Source organism: Ahaetulla prasina, chromosome 1 (assembly GCF_028640845.1).
Source record: "Ahaetulla prasina isolate Xishuangbanna chromosome 1, ASM2864084v1, whole genome shotgun sequence".
Classification (NCBI taxonomy): Eukaryota; Metazoa; Chordata; class Lepidosauria; order Squamata; family Colubridae; genus Ahaetulla; species Ahaetulla prasina.
The window spans coordinates 87961699-87985820 of NC_080539.1; the positions used below are offsets into that span (position 1 = coordinate 87961699).

At 39.6% G+C, this 24122-nt stretch overlaps 1 protein-coding gene across 1 annotated transcript; it reads left to right on the forward strand.

Moving 5' to 3' along the window:
• TTLL2 (tubulin tyrosine ligase like 2) lies at window positions 1-22721 on the forward strand. The gene is made up of 5 exons (XM_058171585.1): window positions 1-40; window positions 1024-1157; window positions 13102-13148; window positions 17970-18007; window positions 21073-22721. The coding sequence occupies exons 1-5, from the start codon at window positions 1-3 to the stop codon at window positions 22719-22721; spliced, it is 1908 nt and encodes a 635-aa protein (XP_058027568.1).
• Window positions 22722-24122: the final 1401 nt, after the last annotated feature.

Sequence of the window (24122 nt, forward strand, 5' to 3'; positions counted from 1 at the left end):
ATGGTTGTTATGGGGAACAAATCAGAGGATGGAGTCCTGTGTAGGCCACCTGAATTGCTGGATAAATAGTCAACAAATATAGCACTGATTTTCATTTTATCTATTTTTTAAAAATGTGGGGGTTTTCAAAATCAATAAAATATTCCTAGACTTACTTTCTTTCTTTTTAATTGTATAATCTCTACCCTTTTTCTCTGCTGGTGATTTTTTTTTTAATTGTATAATCTCTACCCTTTTTCTCTGCTGGTGATTTTTTTTTTAATTGTATAATCTCTACCCTTTTTCTCTGCTGGTGATTTTTTTTTTAATTGTATAATCTCTACCCTTTTTCTCTGCTGGTGATTTTTTTTTTATTTATTGCACTATTTTAAAAATTAAAATTAAAATTAAAATTAAAATTAAAATTAAAATTAAAATTAAAAATAAAACTACACTACTTTATGGATCCCGTAAAAGAAAGTATAGAAATTATCACAGTGCGTAGAAGCATTTGCCCAGTTGAAATTGGGGAGGTCCTTCCTCGTCAAGTAGCCAATGAACTGTGAAGTTAGTTTCTATTGGCTGAACCACTCTGGCCAATCAGACAAGGTATCACCCATTCTTAAGAGGTCTGTAAAAGGCGTGCATAAGCGCACCAGCATGCCTACCGTCCCTGTCCTTATGTTTTATTTTATTCGTATCCTTTACATGTATTTATAATTATGTTTACATTTGAATTTGTCATAAAATACATGCTTGACAAAATAAATAAAATAAAAAAGGTTTGCCATTCAGAGCAAAGATATGGGAGCCAAAGAGTTTAATGTGATCAGAACACTGCTTCCCTGCAGCCATAAAAGGTATCCCAATCTATAACAGAGTGCCCTGCAAATACTTGATACAAAAGGGGAGGTATAATAAAAGATTTTAATGCAGAATCACCTTTGTTTGAAATAGGTGACAACTGTTGTTTAAGAAGACATAAATCTGAGCTGATGTCATAATGATTATCTGATATCATTCTCTCTCTCTTTGTTTTTATAGCTCTCTATGGAATTTTATTTGAGAAGCACAAAGAGGCAGCCTTTGCAAATTACCGCTTGTGGGAGTCATTGGGCTTTGTCATAGCCTTTGGCTACAGCACCTTCTTAAGCGTCTCCATCAAACTGTATATTCTAGTAACTGTACTGATCGTGGCAATGGTCTTATATGGAGCAGTCGAATACCTGGAATCCAAAGTGTCTTCTAGAACACCTCACACCGCTAACCAGGAGCCAATCATATCACAGCAAAATGCTCAGTCAACCAATCTCTAAGTAAGGAAATCTATGTAGAAAAAATTTCTACAAGAAAATCTATGTAGAAAAGATTTCTACAAGAAAATCTATGTAGAAAAGATTTCTACAAGAAAATCTATGTAGAAAAGATTTCTACAAGAAAATCTATGTAGAAAAGATTTCTACAAGAAAATCTATGTAGAAAAGATTTCTACAAGAAAATCTATGTAGAAAAGATTTCTACAAGAAAATCTATGTAGAAAAGATTTCTACAAGAAAATCTATGTAGAAAAGATTTCTACAAGAAAATCTATGTATTTAGAACCCTTTTCTACATAGATCAAAGCTTGCATAAGGATATTTACCAGACAACAGAGAAGGGCCTGAATGATGGCCATGAGAGGGCTCGAGGCACTGCTATAACAACGTGCGTAGGATTTTTTGGATTCTTCTTTTGTGATAAGACTGTGCAGTATTATGAACTTTCCTCGTACAGACTAAGCCCAACCCACTTCATAGGATGGTTGTTATGGGGAACAAATCAGAGGATGGAGTCCTGTGTAGGCCACCTGAATTGCTGGATAAATAGTCAACAAATATAGCACTGATTTTCATTTTATCTATTTTTTTAAAAAAAATGTGGGGGGTTTTTTCAAAATCAATAAAATATTCCTAGACTTACTTTCTTTCTTTTTTTAATTGTATAATCTCTACCCTTTTTCTCTGCTGGTGATTTTTTTTTTAATTGTATAATCTCTACCCTTTTTCTCTGCTGGTGATTCTTTTTTTAATTGTATAATCTCTACCCTTTTTCTCTGCTGGTGATTTTTTTTGTCTATTGCACTATTTTAAAAATTAAAATTAAAAATAAAAACTGTACTACTTCATGGATCCCGGTAAAAGGAAGTATAGAAATTATCACAGTGCGTAAGAAGCATTTGCCCAGTTGAAATTGGGGGGAGGTCCTTCCTCGTCAAGTAGCCAATGAACTGTGAAGTTAGTTTCTATTGGCTGAACCACTCTGGCCAATTGAGTGCCTTCAAGGTGTGGAACAGGGGAAAATGGAGCTCAGCAGAGACACCTCATCTGACCTCCCTTTGAAGATAATTAGGAAATTGTTAGGATTTCCTAATTATTATTCTTTTTTCCTTCTTTCTGGTGACCAGGCAGCTAGACATTGCTAATCAACCTTTTATACAGGTAGTTCTTGATATACAAACCCAATTGAGCCTAAAATTTCCATTGCTATGCATAACAGTGGTTAAGTCAGTTTTGTCCCATTTTACAACCTTTTTTGCCACAGTTGTTAAGTGAATCATTGCAGCTATTAAGTTATTAACATGGTAGTTAAGTCAAGTTAAATCTGGCTTCCCCATTGTCTTTGCTTTTCAGAAGTTCACAAAAGGTAATCACATGACCCTTGGACAGGGGTCTGCAAACTTGGCTCTTTTAAGACTTGTGGACTTCAACTCCCAGAGTTCCTCAGCCAGCAAAGCTGAGGTCCACAATATTATCCACAATATCCACAAAGAGTTGAAGTCCACAAGTCTTAAAAGAGCCAAGTTTGCAGACCCCTGCCCTAGGACACTGCAGCCATCATAAATACGAGTCAATTGCCAAGCATCTGGATTTTGTTCATATGAACGTAGGGATGCTGCAATGATCGTAAGTGTGAAAAATGGCCATAAGTCATTTTTTTCAGTGTCTTTGCAACTTTGAATGGACACTAAGTGACTTGTTGTAAGTCAAGGACTGCCTATATCTGTGATGGCGAACCTAGGGCACACGTGCCAGAGGTGGCATGCAGAGCCCTTTCTATGGGCATGCACACCATCACCAGGTGCTCTTCGCAGGCGCCAGAGCACCAGAAAGCAGTCTGAAAATGTCCTGGAAAACTGCCAAATAACAGGCTGTTTTTCAGGCAATTTTAGGCTGTTTTCCAGGCCAATACTCAGGCTGTTTTTCAGGCAATTTTAGGCTGTTTTCCAGGCCAATACTCAGGCTGTTTTTCAGGCAATTTTAGGCTGTTTTCCAGGCCAATACTCAGGCTGTTTTTCAGGCAATTTTAGGCTGTTTTCCAGGCCAATACTCAGGCTGTTTTTCAGGCAATTTTAGGCTGTTTTCCAGGCCAATACTCAGGCTGTTTTTCAGGCAATTTTAGGCTGTTTTCCAGGCCAATACTCAGGCTGTTTTTCAGGCAATTTTAGGCTGTTTTCCAGGCCAATACTCAGGCTGTTTTTCAGGCAATTTTAGGCTGTTTTCCAGGCCAATACTCAGGCTGTTTTTCAGGCAATTTTAGGCTGTTTTCCAGGCCAATACTCAGGCTGTTTTTCAGGCAATTTTAGGCTGTTTTCCAGGCCAATACTCAGGCTGTTTTTCAGGCAATTTTAGGCTGTTTTCCAGGCCAATACTCAGGCTGTTTTTCAGGCAATTTTAGGCTGTTTTCCAGGCCAATACTCAGGCTGTTTTTCAGGCAATTTTAGGCTGTTTTCCAGGCCAATACTCAGGCTGTTTTTCAGGCAATTTTAGGCTGTTTTCCAGGCCAATACTCAGGCTGTTTTTCAGGCAATTTTAGGCTGTTTTCCAGGCCAATACTCAGGCTGTTTTTCAGGCAATTTTAGGCTGTTTTCCAGGCCAATACTCAGGCTGTTTTTCAGGCAATTTTAGGCTGTTTTCCAGGCCAATACTCAGGCTGTTTTTCAGGCAATTTTAGGCTGTTTTCCAGGCCAATACTCAGGCTGTTTTTCAGGCAATTTTAGGCTGTTTTCCAGGCCAATACTCAGGCTGTTTTTCAGGCAATTTTAGGCTGTTTTCCAGGCCAATACTCAGGCTGTTTTTCAGGCAATTTTAGGCTGTTTTCCAGGCCAATACTCAGGCTGTTTTTCAGGCAATTTTAGGCTGTTTTCCAGGCCAATACTCAGGCTGTTTTTCAGGCAATTTTAGGCTGTTTTCCAGGCCAATACTCAGGCTGTTTTTCAGGCAATTTTAGGCTGTTTTCCAGGCCAATACTCAGGCTGTTTTTCAGGCAATTTTAGGCTGTTTTCCAGGCCAATACTCAGGCTGTTTTTCAGGCAATTTTAGGCTGTTTTCCAGGCCAATACTCAGGCTGTTTTTCAGGCAATTTTAGGCTGTTTTCCAGGCCAATACTCAGGCTGTTTTTCAGGCAATTTTAGGCTGTTTTCCAGGCCAATACTCAGGCTGTTTTTCAGGCAATTTTAGGCTGTTTTCCAGGCCAATACTCAGGCTGTTTTTCAGGCAATTTTAGGCTGTTTTCCAGGCCAATACTCAGGCTGTTTTTCAGGCAATTTTATTTATTGCACTATTTTAAAAATTAAAATTAAAAATAAAAACTACACTACTTTATGGATCCCGGTAAAAGAAAGTATAGAAATTATCACAGTGCGTAAGAAGCATTTGCCCAGTTGAAATTGGGGGGAGGTCCTTCCTCGTCAAGTAGCCAATGAACTGTGAAGTTAGTTTCTATTGGCTGAACCACTCTGGCCAATTGAGTGCCTTCAAGGTGTGGAACAGGGGAAAATGGAGCTCAGCAGAGACACCTCATCTGACCTCCCTTTGAAGATAATTAGGAAATTGTTAGGATTTCCTAATTATTATTCTTTTTTCCTTCTTTCTGGTGACCAGGCAGCTAGACATTGCTAATCAACCTTTTATACAGGTAGCTCTTGATATACAAACACAACTGAGCCTAAAATTTCCATTGCTATGCAAAACAGTGGTTAAGTCAGTTTTGTCCCATTTTACAACCTTTTTTGCCGCAGTTGTTAAGTGAATCGCTGCAGCTATTAAGTTATTAACATGGTAGTTAAGTCAAGTTAAATCTGGCTTCCCCATTGTCTTTGCTTTTCAGAAGTTCACAAAAGGTAATCCCATGACCCTTGGACAGGGGTCTGCAAACTTGGCTCTTTTAAGACTTGTGGACTTCAACTCCCAGAGTTCCTCAGCCAGCAAAGCTGAGGTCCACAATATTATCCACAATATCCACAAAGAGTTGAAGTCCACAAGTCTTAAAAGAGCCAAGTTTGCAGACCCCTGCCCTAGAACACTGCAGCCATCATAAATAGGAGTCAATTGCCAAGCATCTGGATTTTGTTCATATGAACGTAGGGATGCTGCAATGATCGTAAGTGTGAAAAATGGCCATAAGTCATTTTTTTTCAGTGTCTTTGCAACTTTGAATGGACACTAAATGACTTGTTGTAAGTCAAGGACTGCCTATATCTGTGATGGCGAACCTAGGGCACACGTGCCAGAGGTGGCATGCAGAGCCCTTTCTATGGGCATGCACACCATCACCAGGTGCTCTTCGCAGGCGCCAGAGTACCAGAAAACAGTCTGAAAATGTCCTGGAAAACTGCCAAATAACAGGCTGTTTTTCAGGCAATTTTAGGCCGTTTTCCAGGCCAATACTCAGGCTGTTTTGGGGCCATTTTCAGGGCCATTTTTGGCCCGAAAAAATGTCCTGAAAATGCCAAAAAAACAGCCTGAAAAATGGCCTGAAAACAGGCTAAAAACCAGCCAAAAAACAGGTATGCGCACGCTGGCTAGCTGGTCTTCAGGTTTCCGGTGCTTCGGCACACGCATATGTACGTGAGTTCCGGTTTGGGCACTCTGTGCCAAAAAGGTTCATCATCACTGGCCTATATGAATGTCACTTAATCTGGGAGACGTGCTTTAGCAAATTCCGCAATTTTTTTTCCCTTTTTTAAATCTTTGATTTCCCAAAGTCACTCTTAAAAATGCAGAATATAACTCTTGGGAATAACAAATGATATGGTCTAAATCAGTGGTAGTCAACCTGGTCCCTACCACCCATGTTGCTGCTGGTCTGCAACACGTATTTGTTACCCAAGGTTCCCTGTTGATGTTGTCCTGGGTTCCCGCAGGAACGAGTCTCAGCCCTCGCTGAGACAATTTAGGGGGTCCTCGCAAGGACGAAAGAAGCCGAATAAAAGACACCACACCAGAAGTTTCTTAAGATGAGAGAGCACGAAAAGAGGGGTTGTTGTGTTCTTCTGGCCCCTTTAGATCGCAACAGTCTCTTTTATTATGCAGTTTTAGCAGGGAGGGGTAACTACAGCAAGGAGGGAATTAGCATATAGAAAGTTACCAATACCAATCAGCGAGCGTTTAGAGTATACGTATTAGCAAAATACCACGTGGTTTTCAGGAAATCATACATTTTACCTGAATAGAAACCTAACTCAGGGAAAGCAAAACTAACTCAGGGAAAGTTCAGCGGAATAGGGACCTGACTCAGGGAAAGCAAAACTAGAAACTTAAGGAGCAATGCTATGGGTACTATAAATCATGTCTGTCATGTAGCACTGAAAAAGGTCAAATCAAGTTCTCCCGGCTGTGAGGCCTAAGAAAACCTGAACCAATGATATATCCATATGTCCTCTGTTTTTATTTTTTAAGATGGGTAAATGATATATCCATATGTCCTCTGTTTTTATTTTTTAAGATGGGTAATATTCTTCTAAAGCTATGACATCCCCAGTGGATCCCCCCTCCGGGAGAGCCCGCAGGGAGCCAGTACGCTTTTCCAAAGGAATGGTTCCCGATTCAGAGTCTTCATCAGCCTCAGAGGCTAATTCTAAAAGAGGTTGTTTATATTCATTTTCAACAGTGTGCTTTAGCAAGAGGACATCATCTCCAATACTGTTTAGTCGTTGTTTCAAGAATGCTAGAACTCTCCCCATGACACATGGGCCAATTGTACATGCAAGGAGCAACAAAATCAGAGGACCAGCTAGGGCAGAGAGGAGGGTGGTCAACCAGGGAGAGAGATTGAACATTCCCTGATACCACGTGTGGGATTGAGAACGCTCTGCAGTTGGTAGAGTAGTGTATGTTATAGTCCACCCTCCAGTGTCAAGTCCTAGCCTTTCTTTGGACAAGTATATTGTGCAGGAAGTATAGGCATCCGAGGAGGCATTGATACAATAGTGAGAAAAGTTAGAGGGTACATACCCAAGGCAACAACCTTGACCTTCAATTGAGGATACCGTTATAGAAGAGTTAGACCACCTGCAACCGTATCTGAGGTGCTATTGGTAAAAGGTAGGCGGAACCTATGGCCTCATAAAAGGGGTTGAGAAGACAGACACAGCCAACACCTACTATCATTGTTAGAAAGTACGGCTGCCACAAGGGCATCATGCGCAGAGGAGACCAAGGACACCAATGGATTGTTGCTTTTAATCAAGGGCTGTAAAAGGCGAATTGACTTGTTTGTTTGGGCCCACAGGTGGGGATGTTTCTAAGGACATGGTAAGACGAATTATGAATATATTTCCTGGATGTCTGTAATCGAATTATCGTTTGACCTTCCCCCCCATCTTTTCCCTTTAAGCCATTCAGTAATCGGAAGACTCCTTCCATGAGATGTAAAAGTAACAGTCATAGGATTAAGGCGAACGCCACAGCAGGCCCAATTGGTGCAGGAATTCCAAGGCAAATTGTTATCAGGGCCTAGTATAGCTTTGATATAGTCAGTAGTATAGGGAGCAGTCCACCAAATCTTTCCGGTTGACACACATTGCCAGGACTTGCAGTACCAATCAGAGATGGTCCCACATTCATCTAGGTGGGAGAGATCAGTAAGATGTCCTGGGCAGATATACAGGCCTGGACCAATTGCCCAGACGTCCCGAGGGGAAGGATCACATTTTGTTTTATGTTTAAATCCATGGGCGCCGACCAGCATTTCAGCAAAGTCAAAGTAGAGTGCAGGAAACCAAGGCCACAGAGTTCGATTAGAGATGGAATGAAGGACGCTTCCTTGGAAGTCCAAAATAGTCCAAGTATAATTTGCGGGACGATGCAGGTTCTGCTGTGCTCCGGATAAGGAGCGCTGCGAACGGAGAGCTGCAGGGGTAGAAACGTGGGAAGAGGGCAAGGAGCGAAATACGCCAGAGGAGAAATGGGTAGCAGAGAGAAGGGAAATTTTCATGTACATTTAGGAAGAGAGGAAGAGGCATTAGAGACAGAAGAGGCAAGAGAGATCAGGGATAGGATCAGGAGGATCTTCATCTTTCTTTTTTGGTTGATTGAGATGACAGGGGCGAACACAGCGAGCCGGAACCCACAGGACTCGATCAGGCAATTGAACTGCAGCGTAGCCTTTTCCCCAGGTAATCAATTGAGCTGGACCTTTCCAAGCTGGATCCGGAAGATGCCTATAATATACCAGAGGACGAGAAGAGGGGAGGGGAGGAGCGGAAAAATGTCTCGAGGCAGCAGTGGAGGCAGGAGATCCGGTTAGATTAAGAAAATTCAATGAATACAAGCAAACATTTAATACATTTTGCAACGCCGGGAGTGTCGGGGGGCTGATGCCTTTTGACCCCAAGTGTCTGTCCAAGGCCTGTTTAAGAGTAATGGCCTGGCCCTGGCTATTGAAAGGAATGCCGAATTTATGGATTATTGACCAGCGATGGCAAAATTGTGCAAAGGCAGAGCTCGTATAGGCTGGTCCATTGTCAGTTTTTAGAATTTTTGGACATCCCAACGTTACGAAAGTCCGAATACAATGATTAATAACTTGTTTTGCGGTTTCACCCCTTTTGCAAGGTTGCCATGATGAAACCTGAATATGTATAAATGATGGATATTGAGTTACATCCATTTGCCATAGTTGACAGGCCACTGTTCCTCTGGGGTTGACCCCCATCGGAAGAGAGTTACCTTGGCGGCTACAGGTAGGGCATTGTTGTATGATCAGATGCCTCAGCAGCCGTGAAGCCAAATTGTTTCATGAGCGCCTTTTTGTTTTGATGAAAATAGGAGTGACTGTCCCAAGGAGAGACAGGAGAAAGTGTCAAAAGAGAGGAGGCAGAGGCCGCAGCGTCTGCTACATTGTTCCCTTCCTGGAGAAAACCAGGAAAAGGTTGATAGCTACGTATATGTGTAACAAAATAGGGATGTGTACGTTTGTAAATGAGAGACTGTAAAGTTGTGAAAAGAGAAGTGAGATTAGAATCAAGAGAAGGGGACAAGTAAGATTGAAAAATAGTTTTTACTATTTGAGTAACATATAGACTGTCTAAGATGAGGTTGAAAGGTACTATGTGGAAGACAGAGAAAAAGACAATCAATCAATAAAAACCCAACTCCCACCCTTTTTATTCATGTGTGGAAGTTGGTCACTAACAAATCCATGCTATCAAAACTTCCAAAACAAACCACATTCTTAGCAAAATCACCATCTGTCTTACTTTCTAACTCAAAACCTTCTCAGCACTAGTATCCTCTTAACTCTCTTCACATTCTGTAACCTTCTAACTTATCACATCCTATAACTTTCTAACTCACCTCTGAAATAGTTCCTAAAACAGGGCACATATTGTGCTGCTAAAAAAGAAAAAAACAATACAAACAGCAAATAAGGGGCACACTGAGTCAGATTCAAAAAAGAAAAACATGGCGGAAGCTTTAGGTGAGTCTGTTTATGTGGAAAACCTGAGTGCATTTTCCAAAAAACAGATCTACGCTTAAAAAAAATGCATCCATACATAAGAAGATAGCCATGTGTCTGAAATGCTGTAGGGTTTCCTGCCTGGGCAGGGGGTTGGACTAGAAGACCTCCAAGGGTCCCCTCCAACTCTTATGATGTATGTTAACAGCTGCAAAAATACAAAGCTAAATGAAACATTTTTAGTCAACTCAGTGCTTTGAAAACATTTATAAAGGTACAGGTTTAATCAGGCAGTTTAAACCTCAAAAAGTTCCAGAAAAGATAAAAAATTAAAATTAAAAGCAAAATCAAAATTGTATGCATGATTAAAAAGTAAAATCAAAATTGTTTTCATGGTGAGAAAGAAAATATATCTGCATAGTTTTTACATAGCTCTTTGCAAAAGCAATGCTTCCAGAGAGCCTAATTGTCCCTCCCTTCTCAGACAAGAAAGAAGAGAGAAAAAAAAATGGAGTGGGGGTGAATGGTTATCCCCCAGAGCCCACCCTTTTCCTGGCACACAAGGAACAAAGGGGAGTAGTTAAGATAAGCCAGAGGGCAGAGAAAAAAAGTTAAAAGTAACTCACTGCAAAGACACTCTCATGCATATGAAGAGAAAAAAATGTCCAAAAGTAACTCACTTGCTTGCAAAAGGAAAAAAAATGTTTTATTTTTTTTTTCCAAAAGTACCTGGCTGCTTGCATACGGAATTTATGCAGACAGATACACATAAAGACACACACACTGGACACACACACATGCAGAGACAATTTCTCACACATGCATACATTTCTTGCAAATCCAAAAGACAACACAGAAATTTCACACCTTCTCAATGAGTTTTGCACATACACACATTCCATGCAAATCAAGCATCACAATTATCTCTACAATTCTTATGCAGGTCTGAAAATGATCACATACATACATACACAAGCACACACATCATCAAACAACATTTACAGACCTGGGGAACTTGTCTGAGAAAACTCAGCAGTTTAAATCATGACTGTGATTGTGGATCCTTTTAAGTCATTTTTGATCTAAGTGACGTCTGCAAGTAAAATGAGGCATTCAAGATCATGTGCCAGATGTACAGAATTTTACAGGGGCTCTTGGACTTTCATGGAAATAAGTTCCCAATTTTTCCCATGTAGTCACTGTGAGCAAATCCTTTTCCAGATTGTTTCCAGATATAGAGAAATAATTGAACCAAATCAGTTGCTGATTAATCTGAGCGATCGCACCCATGGGGGAAAGGAAGGGGTGCTCTGGGGGAAGGGAGGCAGGCAGGGGAAAGGAGGCAGTTTTCAAAGCAGGGATGGAAGAAACAGGTATTTGGTACAATACGCTTTCTAGCTCAATATGCTTTGAAGGTTCAGAGTGGGGGGAAAGGGAGGAGGAGGGAAAGGAATGAGCAGACATAGGAACTGAAGGAGAGTGAATGCCGTAGGAAGTAACAGCTTCTTTTAAATTTTTAAGCACCCGTACATTGATGTTTTCATGTATCGGCTGTCCTCCTCCTGCTGGATTGAGGTTTAAAGGGTAAGCCGATATCGGGGGTTCAGTTCTTAGAGAAAGAGAAGAAAGGGCAACCAAAGCAGAAAGAGTGCCTGCAGCCGTGTCTGTATCCTCCGGAGGGGGGGGGAGACGCTGCAGAAGGAGAAAGAGCTGTGTCTGCAGGGGGGAGCAGAGGCAGCTACAGAGACAGTAGGAGACTAGAAAAGAGGTAAGAGATTTCTTGGAAAGAGAAAGACAGTGGTGCCATTAACTTTTTGCAAACAATTAGCCTTCTTCACCAGAGAGTAAAGCTCATTCCTATGCAATGATGAGACTTTCGAGTTCGAGGAGCCCATTACTTACGTGTGCACGTGTCGCGTCCGGACGGGTAAGCAATGAGGGTGAAGGTGACGCACCGCTAGACAACGATCGCGCCTCTGGACAACTCAACAGGACAGGACGAGCCCCCAGATGTTGCTGTTGGTCTGCAACACGTATTTGTTACCCAAGGTTCCCTGTTGATGTTGTCCTGGGTTCCCGCAGGAACGAGTCTCAGCCCTCGCTGAGACAATTTAGGAGGTCCTCGCAAGGACGAAAGAAGCCGAATAAAAGACACCACACCAGAAGTTTTTCAAGATGAGAGAGCACGAAGAAAGGGGTTGTTGTGTTCTTCTGCCCCTTTAGATCGCAACAGTCTCTTTTATTATGCAGTTTTAGCAGGGAGGGGTAACTACAGCAAGGAGGGAATTAGCATATAGAAAGTTACCAATACCAATCAGCGAGCGTTTAGAGTATACGTATTAGCAAAATACCACGTGGTTTTCAGGAAATCATACATTTTACCTGAATAGAAACCTAACTCAGGGAAAGCAAAACTAACTCAGGGAAAGTTCAGCGGAATAGGGACCTGACTCAGGGAAAGCAAAACTAGAAACTTAAGGAGCAATGCTATGGGTACTATAAATCATGTCTGTCATGTAGCACTGAAAAAGGTCAAATCAAGTTCTCCCGGCTGTGAGGCCTAAGAAAACCTGAACCAATGATATATCCATATGTCCTCTGTTTTTATTTTTTAAGATGGGTAAATGATATATCCATACACCCACTAGTGGGCGTTCCAACTTTCATGGTGGGCGGTAGGGGTTTTGCCCAATACTGAAGCACTTTCCTTTTTTTTTTTTAATTTGACTTTTTTAAAAAAAATCATAGCATTATTTAAAAACATTTTCATTAGGTTTTCATAAAATTCCCCATGACAATTTAAATTTCTAAAAAAATATTATTTGTATCGCCTGTGCATAAGTTTAGTTCACGTTACGTAGTGAAACTAAATGGCGCTATAGTGTGACCGCAAACAAAAACGCCTCGTCCCAGAATAGCTCATGCATCTCCCCCCGACCCAGTGGGCGGTTAGAAAATTTTACTACTAACAGAGATACAAAAATAGGCGGTAGGTATAAAAAGGTTGACTATTCCTGGTCTAAATCAAACAGTAACATTACGAAATTGCAAATTACAATGAATTATTTGAAAATTGAAAAAGACAAAAAGGTTTACTATTAATATACCAAAAGAAAAGAAAGAATAAAATAACTTTTTTTTAATCAACTTCTGTAGCAATCCTTCTAGGCATTTAATGGCTGCAAATATCTCTGCTCCAAGCTACTTTTGTTTCTACTCTTGTTAAGAAAACTTAACTGATGAACTTTGCATGGGTCCAGCAAGAACAAGAGCTGACAAATGAATTGGTCATCTGAGATCTCTCTGATCCTGCTTGAGACAGGGAAGTAAATGCGCTAAAGAACGGGTAGCTAAAGGTTTTTGTGACGATGGCAATATTTGCTTGTGTCTGTTTCACATTGCTAGGCAACTATTCGAATCTTTGTGACTTATTTGCTCCATGTAAGATTCAGGTAAGAAGCAGCTATTAATGCTTATTTTGATAGCTTCTGAATTTTCACCTGAACCTTAAAAAGTCAACCAAAGTAGAGATGCAAATTGAAATGATGCCTTCTCCCTGAGTCAAGGCTGGACAGATGGGTTGTGCTGAAGACCATGAGGATAATTGCTATGCCCCAAGAGCACCGACGCTATCATCCAAATTGACCCAAGAGGAAAGGTATGTGAACCTTCCACTCCCAAAGAAGTATAGAATTTAGCTCACTTCCAGAAGAGAAACCGAGTTGAGAGTAACAGGAATAAAATGGGTAAGTCCCACCCACCCCCAAAAAACAAAACCCCAATTGGAAATTAAATTGCTGGAGGCAAGCTTGGGAGCACAAGGATTTACCTACTTCCCAGAGGACTGGCTTATGTTTGAAAGGTTGGCAGATGACATATCTTTTAGTATCTTTTACTAGAAAGCCTTCCAGTCCAAGATCAAGAAGCTATGGCAATGAAGTTATCTATGCATAAGGAGTTTCTGGACAATGAACTATGCTGTATGTGTAGCACAAAAGGCTAAATAAATATATTGTTGGAAGAAATTTCCATCTGGTGTCAGGCCTGGAAGCCATCTTTGCATTGGATCTTCAGGCCTGCCACATTTAGTGATGTGGGAAACTGGGAGGGGGGGATTGTATGGAGCAGGGGAAATATATAGTCATAATAACATTTCTTTCTCTGAGAGTCGAGGTCACCCTGCACCTGGAGGGGTGTGCCTGGGAGGCTTCTCCAGTTGGGATGGTACATTGATTGGGCCATGTGTAGGACATATGGGTGCTGGGCAGGGACTTGGACTTTTCTATGGGTGGGGAAAACCTGGAAGTTTTCAGATTCGGGTTTTCCCAGATGTGCCAATATGACATCTCTAATAAGATGGAACTTTGAGGAACATCGAGCTTCGGAATCTTATTTCGTTGGTGGTGTTACTTGGAACCTTCATATCTGGTTCAGTTCCAAGATGGAAGACAGACACTGGAAACATGGAGGCTGATTGAAAAGATGGTTTAATGATGAACAGAACCACCAACATTTAATGGTTTTGGTGCAGCTGACAAAATGGAGTTGAGAGGAAGTTTTTTTATACTTTCTTTTAGGCTTTGTACTTGAGCTTCCTGTTTCTGCGCAAGAACACGTGTTCTATGGGCTGTTGTCAGATTCCTATTGGGTTGTGTAGAGGTTATGTAGGGGTCATAGCTGGCTCTATAGGCAAAAGAGGAAATGCAAATCCTACGTGTTTGTCTGAGCTAATCTGGTCAGCCTTTGTCTTATTGTTTATCTGAGCTCCCAGGTGAAGTTTGGACTGCTCTGGGGTCATGCATTGAAGGGGCTTGTGTTCTGAAAGGTGTTGGGCAATTCCTATGGCTTTGTCCTTTTTTGGATCTTGAGTTAGGGGGCTGCTTCTAATCCTATCATTCTGCATTTGTTCAGACTTTGCTGCAGGGAGTTTCAAAACATCCTGTCTTGAATGGATTACCAAATCTGCATTTCTAAAAGTTTCTGCTTGGGGGCACGGAGCCTGGAGCTGCTTCCTGGCTCTAAAAAAAAAACATGTTTCTCCATTAGGGAAATATAGTATTCTGCCTTTTTAATATTTCCCAAAATATTTCATTCTTCTGGGAAGGGTGCGACTTTTTACAATAACAAAGGAATTAAAACTGCGGCTTACCTTAAAGTTTACAGCTAATAAACAACTATTTCAAATGCTAGACACCACATCAAAGATTCTGCATTACAGTAGAGCAAACGCACTTAGACTTATATACCGTTTCACAGTGTTTTTACAGCCTTCTCTAAACGGTTTACAGAGTCAGCAAATTGCCCCCAACAATCTGGGTCCTCATTTTACTGACCTCAGAAGGATGGAAGGCCGAGTCAACTTTCAGCTGGTCAGGACTGAGGGAATCGAACTCTTGACAATGTGAGCAGAGTTAGAATGCAATACCGCATGGCTCCACCATGGCTCTTACTTAAGTAGAGCTGCTTAATTAAATGCAAAGATAACCATAAGTAAAACAAACATGCAACAGAGATTTCAATTTGATCTTTTGCCATTTTTGTTCATATCTCTGTGGGAATCAAATATGACATAGTGTTTGTTGCCCACTCTACACAAGTGTATGTCAGAAACAGATAATAGAGATTTGGCAATGATCCAGTGAGTGATATTGGACTATCACTGAATATTCTGTTGAGAAGAACAAAAGAACAAGGAAACAGAATGTTGGAATGGGCAACCTGAGCCACAACATGAGTTTCTATGGCGATTGGGATCTTGTAAACAATAAATTCAAAAGGTGGATTTTCCTCAAAAGGTGGGCAATTAGAATGGAAGAAAGCAAGCTTCAGATTGGCATGAGATGGTCAAGATGACACTCTGGGAAAAGGAAGACTCCAGCCATGGAAAAGATAAAATTTGCACAGCTACGGAAGAAATATGGTTTGCAATGTTTCCTTACAGATAATTGTCTCCTAGCTAAAATGCTGATATTTAGCCATCCAATAATTTCTTTAAAAATGGAGATGGTAGAAATAGATACATAGATAAATAGATAGATAGATAGATAGATAGATAGATAGATAGATAGATAGATAGATAGATAGATAGATAGATATTGATAGAGGAAGGAGGGAGGGAGGGAGGGAGGGAGGGAGGGAAGGAAGGAAGGAAGGAAGGAAGGAAGGAAGGAAGGAAGGAAGGAAGGAAGGAAGGAAGGAAGGAAGAAAAAAATAGATAAGAAAGATTTGGTTATCAACAAGATGTCCAATCTTTATGGTTGTAAATGTAGAACTATTTTTGAAAACTACATTTTTGTTGGTGATAGTGATGGTAGAGTCTTTCCAATTCATCAGAGAAATATAACTTAACCCGCTTCTTTTCCCTGCAGTGACATTGATTTCACTACAGAAACTGTCAGATGAAAAAGAGTTTAAGGGTGAAAGTTTCACAGGATGAAGAAAAATGTTCTAATAAGGATCAATAAAGAAGTCAGCAGCCCTGTAATGAAATGGTCATTTCATCTCCTGCTGTCAGTAAACGAGGTTATGGCATGACTTAAGTAAAAGACGGTATTTTTCCCCCCAAGGAATTTACAGTCTAAATTTAGATGGAGAAGATCAGGAAAGGGCAAAGCAAAACAAGACTTAATACAAACGAAAGCATTAATGATCAGCACAGAGGACTTTGTAACCACATTGTCAGAACTACCAATGTGATGTGGGAAATCCAGAACAGAAATATAAGAAACGTGAATGCCAAACTCTGCTTACTGGCCCCAGTGAGATTTTTTAAAAATCGCCATCTCCTCAGCAATTGAAAACATACCAGGCTGATCTAGTAACCTCAAATGGAATTAAGTGGATTCCAAAGAGTGGGCTAATTGCTAACTAATTTCTACTCTATCTTGAATTGCTGTGTTATTTATGAACTTTCATTAATTTTATAATGATTTTTGTACTATTGTTTTTTTTTAATTTTTAAATTTTTTTCCGCCGCGAACTGAAGACATACCTTTTTATTCGCGCGGGGCTGGCTTAAATTTTAAATTTTACATTTTAAATTTTAAATTACATAAATTTTATCAATTTTAAATTTTCTACTAATTTTAAATGGGGTTTGGTTTTATAAATTTTAAAGTGCTAGGCTAATTATAATAAGTTTTTTAACTTGCATTTTAAATTGTATACTGTGGTGTTTGTATTTTATTGTTGCCTGTACACCGCCCTGAGTCCTTCGGGAGAAGGGCGGTATAAAAATCAAATAAATAAATAAATAAAATAAATAAAAATTAAAAACATTGGACATAGATATGACATCGCTGGTTCCAAGCATCTTCCAACACTTTAAACTAATACATAATAAACTAATGATAGTATAATAATTTATTTCTTAAACCTTATATGATATTTACACATAATATAATAATAATAATTTATACCTTATTTCTATACAATTATACATATAATTCACATACCCATTTATCTATAATAACGCATATATTTCTAGTCTAACACTACATATTTGTCTTGGCTATCCTCCTTTTATCTAACCATTCATAGAATTTTACCCAGATTTTATAGTACAATATTTCACATTTATTTATTTATTTATTTATTTATTTATTTATTTATTTATTTATTTATTTTGTCACAACAATATAAGTATCATGCAAAAAGATTATATAGTATATAAACATACTTTTATCTTATAAACAAACTTTTATCCTTGAGTTCCAAGGTGAGTCTATCCATTTCTGCACAGTTGAAAAATTTTAGCAGTATTTCCTCTTCAGTTGGGGTATCTTTCTCTTTCTACTTCTGAGCAAAAGCTATCCGTGCCGCTGTAAGTATATGCCGTAATAGGGTAATTTGTGTCTTTCTTGTATTTACCCTCTGTCATTCCCAAAAGGAAAAATTCCCGTTTGACTTCTATATTTATTAACAAAATTTCTTCCAACCAACTCTTTATTAAATTCCAATATTTTTTTGCCTTTGGATTTTTGTACTATAGTTGTTTGTGGAGAAAATCTATCCATGTACTCCTTGGGAGCTGAAAGCTATTTAATGACACCTAATTAGTCAATTATTTATTACTGTTAATAAAGTTGTTTTTGTTTTTTAAGATTTGATTCAGAGCAGAGATATAATAGAGATATACCTCTACTAGATATAAAGCTCTTTCAATCCCCATAAGATACCAGGTCATTCCCATTTACTAGGCTGATCTGAATATGTCACACATTATTTTACTATCAGATACTAACAGATAATCATTTACTTTTACATATTTACAGTACTGAAAATCCTGCTGAACCAAGAAGCCCAAGGAAAGGTATTTTTGATTTATTTAGTTTTATCATTTCATTTCTGTCAAACAAATTTGACACAAATAAACATAACAACCAAGTTATCCCCATAGAAAGAGCATCTGTTTTGTATGTAATGTAAATGGACAGGTAGTCCTCAGTTAATAACGGTAATTGAGATCAGCAAATCTGTTGTTAAGCAGCATGGTAATAAAGTATGATGTCACTGCAGCTTCAGTTGTGGATTGTTAGGTGAATCTCATGAGTGGTTAGACCAGGGCTGTCAAACTCCCAGCCCACGGGCCGGATGCATCACACACTGGCCACACCCATGGCCGGTTTAGCAAAGGGAGGAAAAGTCCCTATACGTCACGTGACGACGACGTGACAATGTGAGTTTGACACCCCTGGGTTAGACAAAACGTCATGCAGTTGCCATTAGCAAATTCTTGCTTCTCTTCCTCATTGGTTTTGCTGTTGGAAGCCGGTAGTGAAATGTCACAAATGGTGTTCGCATAACTGCAGGACGCTGCAAGTTTTGTAATAGTTGTGGTGCTGTTGCAACTTCAAGGACTGGCCATAAGTTTCCTCATTCAGCACTGTTGTAACTTCAAATGGTTGCTAAAGGAATGGTGATCAAGCAAGGATTACCTATATAGTAACAGGAAAACTGGCCTAGATACTACACATATAAATGGATTTATTTTAGCTGAGCGGAGTCATCATGCGTTAATCTAGCTCTGGCAGATACGACTGAAAGATACCAATCAGCCTGCTGACACGTTATCCTAAAGTTCCAATTCTAGGCTTAGGTAGGAATTCTTACAATTATGAACTCAGTTGAACATATATGTGATTTGAGTAAACAGGCAAGGATCAGTTGCAAGCACTTTAAACCATGAGGATTCCAAGAGCAAATGTAAAAATTGGTAGAGATGTTTGTTTTGCTGTTGGATAACCTACAGTAGGCCGCTGCACATGCTCTGACAACCAGTAGTAAATACTACTGGAATATTTTAATAATAGAAACTTCACTATGTAATACAGGTGCACCCTTAGAGCAAACTTCACTCTTCGGATAATATCACTGGATGTAACAGTTATGACTCAGATTGCAGTTTAAATCAAGGGTAGATTATAGCAATCGATAAAAATAAATCTTCCCTATCTTGTTTTTTTTTTTTTTTACAATTATATCCCGCCCTTCTCCGAAGACTCAGGGCGGCTTACAGTGTATAAGGCAATAGTCTCATTCTATTTGTATATTTTACAAAGTCAACTTATTGCCCCCCCAACAATCTGGGTCCTCATTCTACCTACCTTATAAAGGATGGAAGGCTGAGTCAACCTCGGGCCGGGCTTGAACCTGCAGTGATTGCAGGCTGCTGTGTTCTAATAACAGGCTTCTAACAGCCTGAGCTATCACGGCCTTGTTGTAATCTTCCCTTCTGGTTGTATTGGGCTTCCATAATTAGCAGACTCTCAACTTGACCTGTCAGCCAAGATGAAGCCACTTTACTCAGCTTGTTGCTTTCTGTCAACAGAGGAAGCCACATTCTCTGGAGTTTTAAATTCTGGGTTTCTTCTTCCTGCCTTTCACTTGGCTTTTGCATTTGCTACCAAAAGGGACTTGATGTGCTTATTGACATGTTCAACATTCATGCCCAGGCAAACTTTAGTTCTCAATGTCGCTGACCCCAAATTCCAGTAAGTACGGCTGGGAATTATGGGCATCGAGTCAAATAAATTTATAGGACACAATGAGAAATTATGGCAAAAAAAAGAGAGATTGCTTTTAATGAACTAGTCAATAGGAATCATTATTCAAAATACAGCAATAGTATTTAGTTAAGAAAAGTGTTCTCTGAACAATAATGAGAGCATATGCACCAAGACAAATTCCTTGTGTGTCCAATCACACTTGGCCAATAAAATTCTATTCTATTCTATTCTAATATAGGCACAAGTAGTCCTCACTTAATGAGCAACTGTTTAACAACTATCTGAAATTACAAGAATATTGAAAAGGTGATTTTATCACAGGCCCTCACACTTACAACTGCCATGGTGCCCTCATGATTTCATGATCTGGCTTCCTACAGAGTCAATGAAGAAGCTGGCAGTACACTCAAAATTGCAGCCAGGTGGTGTCTCATTTAAGAATCATGTTGCTTAGCAATGGAATTGTCAATCCAAATTGTGGTCATTAAGCGAGGACTGCCTGTATATCAGTGTGAAGCACGGAATTACAAACTTGAGGAAGACAACTAGAGCTTGTGATTCAGGTTCTTAAATCAAAAGTTATTGTTATTATTCATGGTTTCTGGTCATGATAGGCATATGATACTTAACAGGATTAGGAGCAGTGGGCCTCTTAATACTAGCCTCTGGGGAATACTAACAGAATGGCCCTAATGAAAACATATCCTGTTTGTAGGCATTTGGCTAACTCTATTGAATGCTGACTATATATTAGAATGCTGGACAAGGTATTCTTTTGATTTCAATTAATAGAGTTCATACATTGTAACAACAGTAAGATATTTGGACTTTCTTTTGGCACAGACAGCTAGGAGAGAAATCTAAATAAGTGACCTGGTTTATAAATATGTCTCGTGTTTCAATTATCCAATTAAAGTCGGATAGGCTGGGGAAAAAAATCAGAGTTTAAGAACAAAACGTGGACTTAAGTTGCTCACAATTTGTTCTGCTTCCCTTATTCCCAAAGAAGATTGTCAAATTGTTTCCTATATTCCTAATTAACTTAAAGATACAGGTTATTTCTTTATTATCTGGATTGAGAGAATTTGTCCTGAGATTAGTTTATAGAGCATCTATTATTATTTTTTAGCCTAGAACAGGGGCTCCAAACCTGGCCATTTTCAAGACTTGTGGACTTTTAACTCTCAGCCAGCTGAGGAATTCTGGGAGTTGAAATCCACAAGTCTTAACGTTGCCAAGATGGCAGACCCCCAGCCTAGAAAATATGAGCTAGCAATAGATAGCAATAGCATTTCTTTTGTGATATCATCATTCACATCAATTGAATGAATTGTTTCTGCCCTGCTATTTGCCCCTATTAATTTTTTAGGAAGTAAGAGTTCCACAACAGCAAAACAAGTTGAGCCTGGAGGCACCACCAGGCCACTAGTGTTCCGACTCCATGCTAGCGTACCTTCACTAGTTCGTGAAATTTTATTGGAACGTGGTTGGATTGAATATGATGAGCATGAGCAAGATAACGAAGACTGGAACTTGTACTGGAGGAATTGCCCTTTCCGGATGACAGAACACCAGAATATCAAACCATGGCAGAGGCTCAATCACCATCCAGAAACCATCAGAATCACTCGGAAAGATTATTTGGCAAGACATCTGAAACGCATGAAGGGAATTTATGGAACCACCCTTTATGAGTTCAGTCCAGTGGCTTTCATCATGCCCAATGACTATATAAAATTTATAACTGAGTACTCCAAGGAGAGGCAAATACCAGGGAAAAAGCTGAGTTACTGGATTTGCAAGCCAGTTGATAGGTCTCGCGGGAGAGGCATCCTCATTTTTCAAGACATTAAGGATTTTGTTTATGACTGCATGGTAATTGTGCAAAAGTATATCAGTAACCCTTTGCTTATTTCCGGATACAAATGGGACCTCCGTATTTATGTTTGCGTTACAAGTTTTTACCCCCTTACAATTTATATATACGAAGAAGGACTGGTGAGGTTTGCAACAGAGAAGTTTGACCTTAGTTCCCTTGACAACATTTATGTTCATTTGACAAACACAAGCATCAACAAGTTTGGACCATCATACAGAAAGGACAAAGAAGTCATTGGCTCTGGATGCAAATGGACTTTTAGCAGATTTCGGGCCTATTTACGGAGCTGCAATTTTGATGACCTGCTCTTGTGGAAAAGAATCAACCATATAGTCATTCTAACTTTGTTGACCATCACCACTTCAGTACCATTCACTTCCAACTGCTTTGAGCTCTTCGGGTTTGACATTTTGGTTGATGAGAAAATGAAACCCTGGCTTCTGGAAGTAAACCACAGCCCAGGCTTGCGTTTAGATTGTACCAGTGATGTCATTGTCAAAAGGAAGCTGCTCCATGACATTGTCGACTTACTGAACTACAAGGAAGCTGATACTCTAAGAAAAAGCAGAGGGACCAATCGGAGGCTTTCGTGTTTCAGCCGATCACAATATATGCTGACAACCCAGTCAGAGGTTCCACTGGATTTCCTGGCTTGTGGAAAAGGAATCAAATCAGCAACAACTTCTCCTTCTCCGTCTTATTTGCAGATCAATAAAAGAACACCCACCTACGGCAGAACAGCTAGTGCATCCCCTCGTAAAACGTTGACTTCACAATTACGTGAAAAGATGCACATGCCCCAAACGCCTATCCAATCAAAGCCATTATCCAAAAGCAGACAGATGTTAAGAACTAGTTATTCGCTATGTGAATCTGTGCAGTCCACGCATTGGTTTAACTCACTAGAGTTCTACACCCACAAGCCAACTATTCCTCCTTATTTTCTCTCAGATAAAGACAGACGGCCATTCCCCCGTGTAGGTGATTTTATCCTTATATTTCCTTTCAATGATGCAGCACTTGAAGCGTCGAAGAACGGAATGAATGTCAAAAGTGTAATACAGGAAATTCATAAATTAATGAGTAAAGAATTACAACCAGAACCTCAAAAATTAAATAAAGCTTTAGTTAATGAGTAGACAAATGGTTTGAGCAATTCTATACTCTTTTTGATGAAAGAGTTTGAAAGCTGATGACAAAAATATAATGTGTGCCATTGCTATACTAGACTTCCTCAACATGGTGCCCACCAGATGTGTCAAACCAAGGCCTATCTTTCTCAGACAATAAAATCAGTAGAATCCAACACATCAAGCAGGAGGGAAATCTTGGAAGTCTCTCCTATACACTTCCAAATTTTCTTCCCTTTTTCTTCCTTTGAAACAATTCTCTTCTCAATATAAGTGCAAACATTGGAAAATTTGCAATGATCTCCTTCAAAATATTACTATATTTATGCAAATAATGGAAACAAGAGAGATAAAATATTAACCAATTTATTCAGATTATGGCATTTGAATCAGTAAACAATACAAACAAGCAATGTATCGGTTGTACTAACATATCATTGTCTAATTGTAAAAAGACTTTTGGCCACTTTCAATTTGCATTTAAGTTTAGCATCAAAATTACAAAAGTGAAAACAGAAGGTCAAATAGCCCGTTTCCCATGAACATGTCAAAAATACAGAAGTCTTTTCTGTGGTCTAACATAGACATGCTCATCCACACATTCATCCTGTCACTGAAGGACTGACACAGGATCCAAAAACAAGATATGACACCAGGGGAGCCTTCCCAAACTCAGCATCCTCTATATGACTTGGACTACAAACCGACAATTCTTAGCCATGTGAACAGAGATAATACCAGGGGTGAAATCCAGCAGGTTCTGACAGGTTCTGGAGAACTGGCAGTGGAAATTTTGAGTAGTTCGGAGAACCAGCAAATACCACCTCTGGCTGGCCCCACAGTGGGATGGGAATGGAGATTTTGCAGTATCCTTCCCCTGTCACGCCCACCAAGCCACACCCACCAAGCCACGGCCACAGAACCGGTAGTAAAAAAATTTGGATTTCACCACTGGATAATACACATTATACTCCAACATTTCTAAAAATCACCAAATTGGAAAAAGATGTATATCAGGGAAACAAATAAAAAGACAGTTGAGTGACAGGGAGATCCGGACACAGAGCTCCTGAAATTTACACATCTTAGTACCTGAATTTCTCCACACAGCTGAAAAAATATTATGGGTATGCACTCCTGAAGAGTGAAACCTATCTGGATGCAAATGTTTATCCAGATTTCATTTCACTGGAGCACATGGCATTTCTGTAATATAGGGTTTATTTTCATATATGGCACTTGCAAGCTGAGTATGAAATGAAAGCTCATAATATTACCGTAAAACACTATTGGAGTCCTATGTCAGGGTTCCAAGTAACATCTGCAACAAAAGAAGACTCCAAGGCTAGCAGTTCCTCAAAGTTCCATTTTATTAAAGATGTCATATTGTCAATCTGGGAAAACCTGAAT

Excerpts from the sequence above, each read along its gene's own strand:
- TTLL2 (XM_058171585.1), top strand. The coding sequence starts at position 1 with ATGGTTGTTATGGGGAACAAATCAGAGGATGGAGTCCTGT. Across the intron at positions 1,158-13,101 it reads CCATCAAACTGTATATTCTA|GCAACTATTCGAATCTTTGT; the intron begins GTAACTGTACTG and ends TCACATTGCTAG. Across the intron at positions 18,008-21,072 it reads ACCAAGAAGCCCAAGGAAAG|GAAGTAAGAGTTCCACAACA; the intron begins GTATTTTTGATT and ends TTAATTTTTTAG.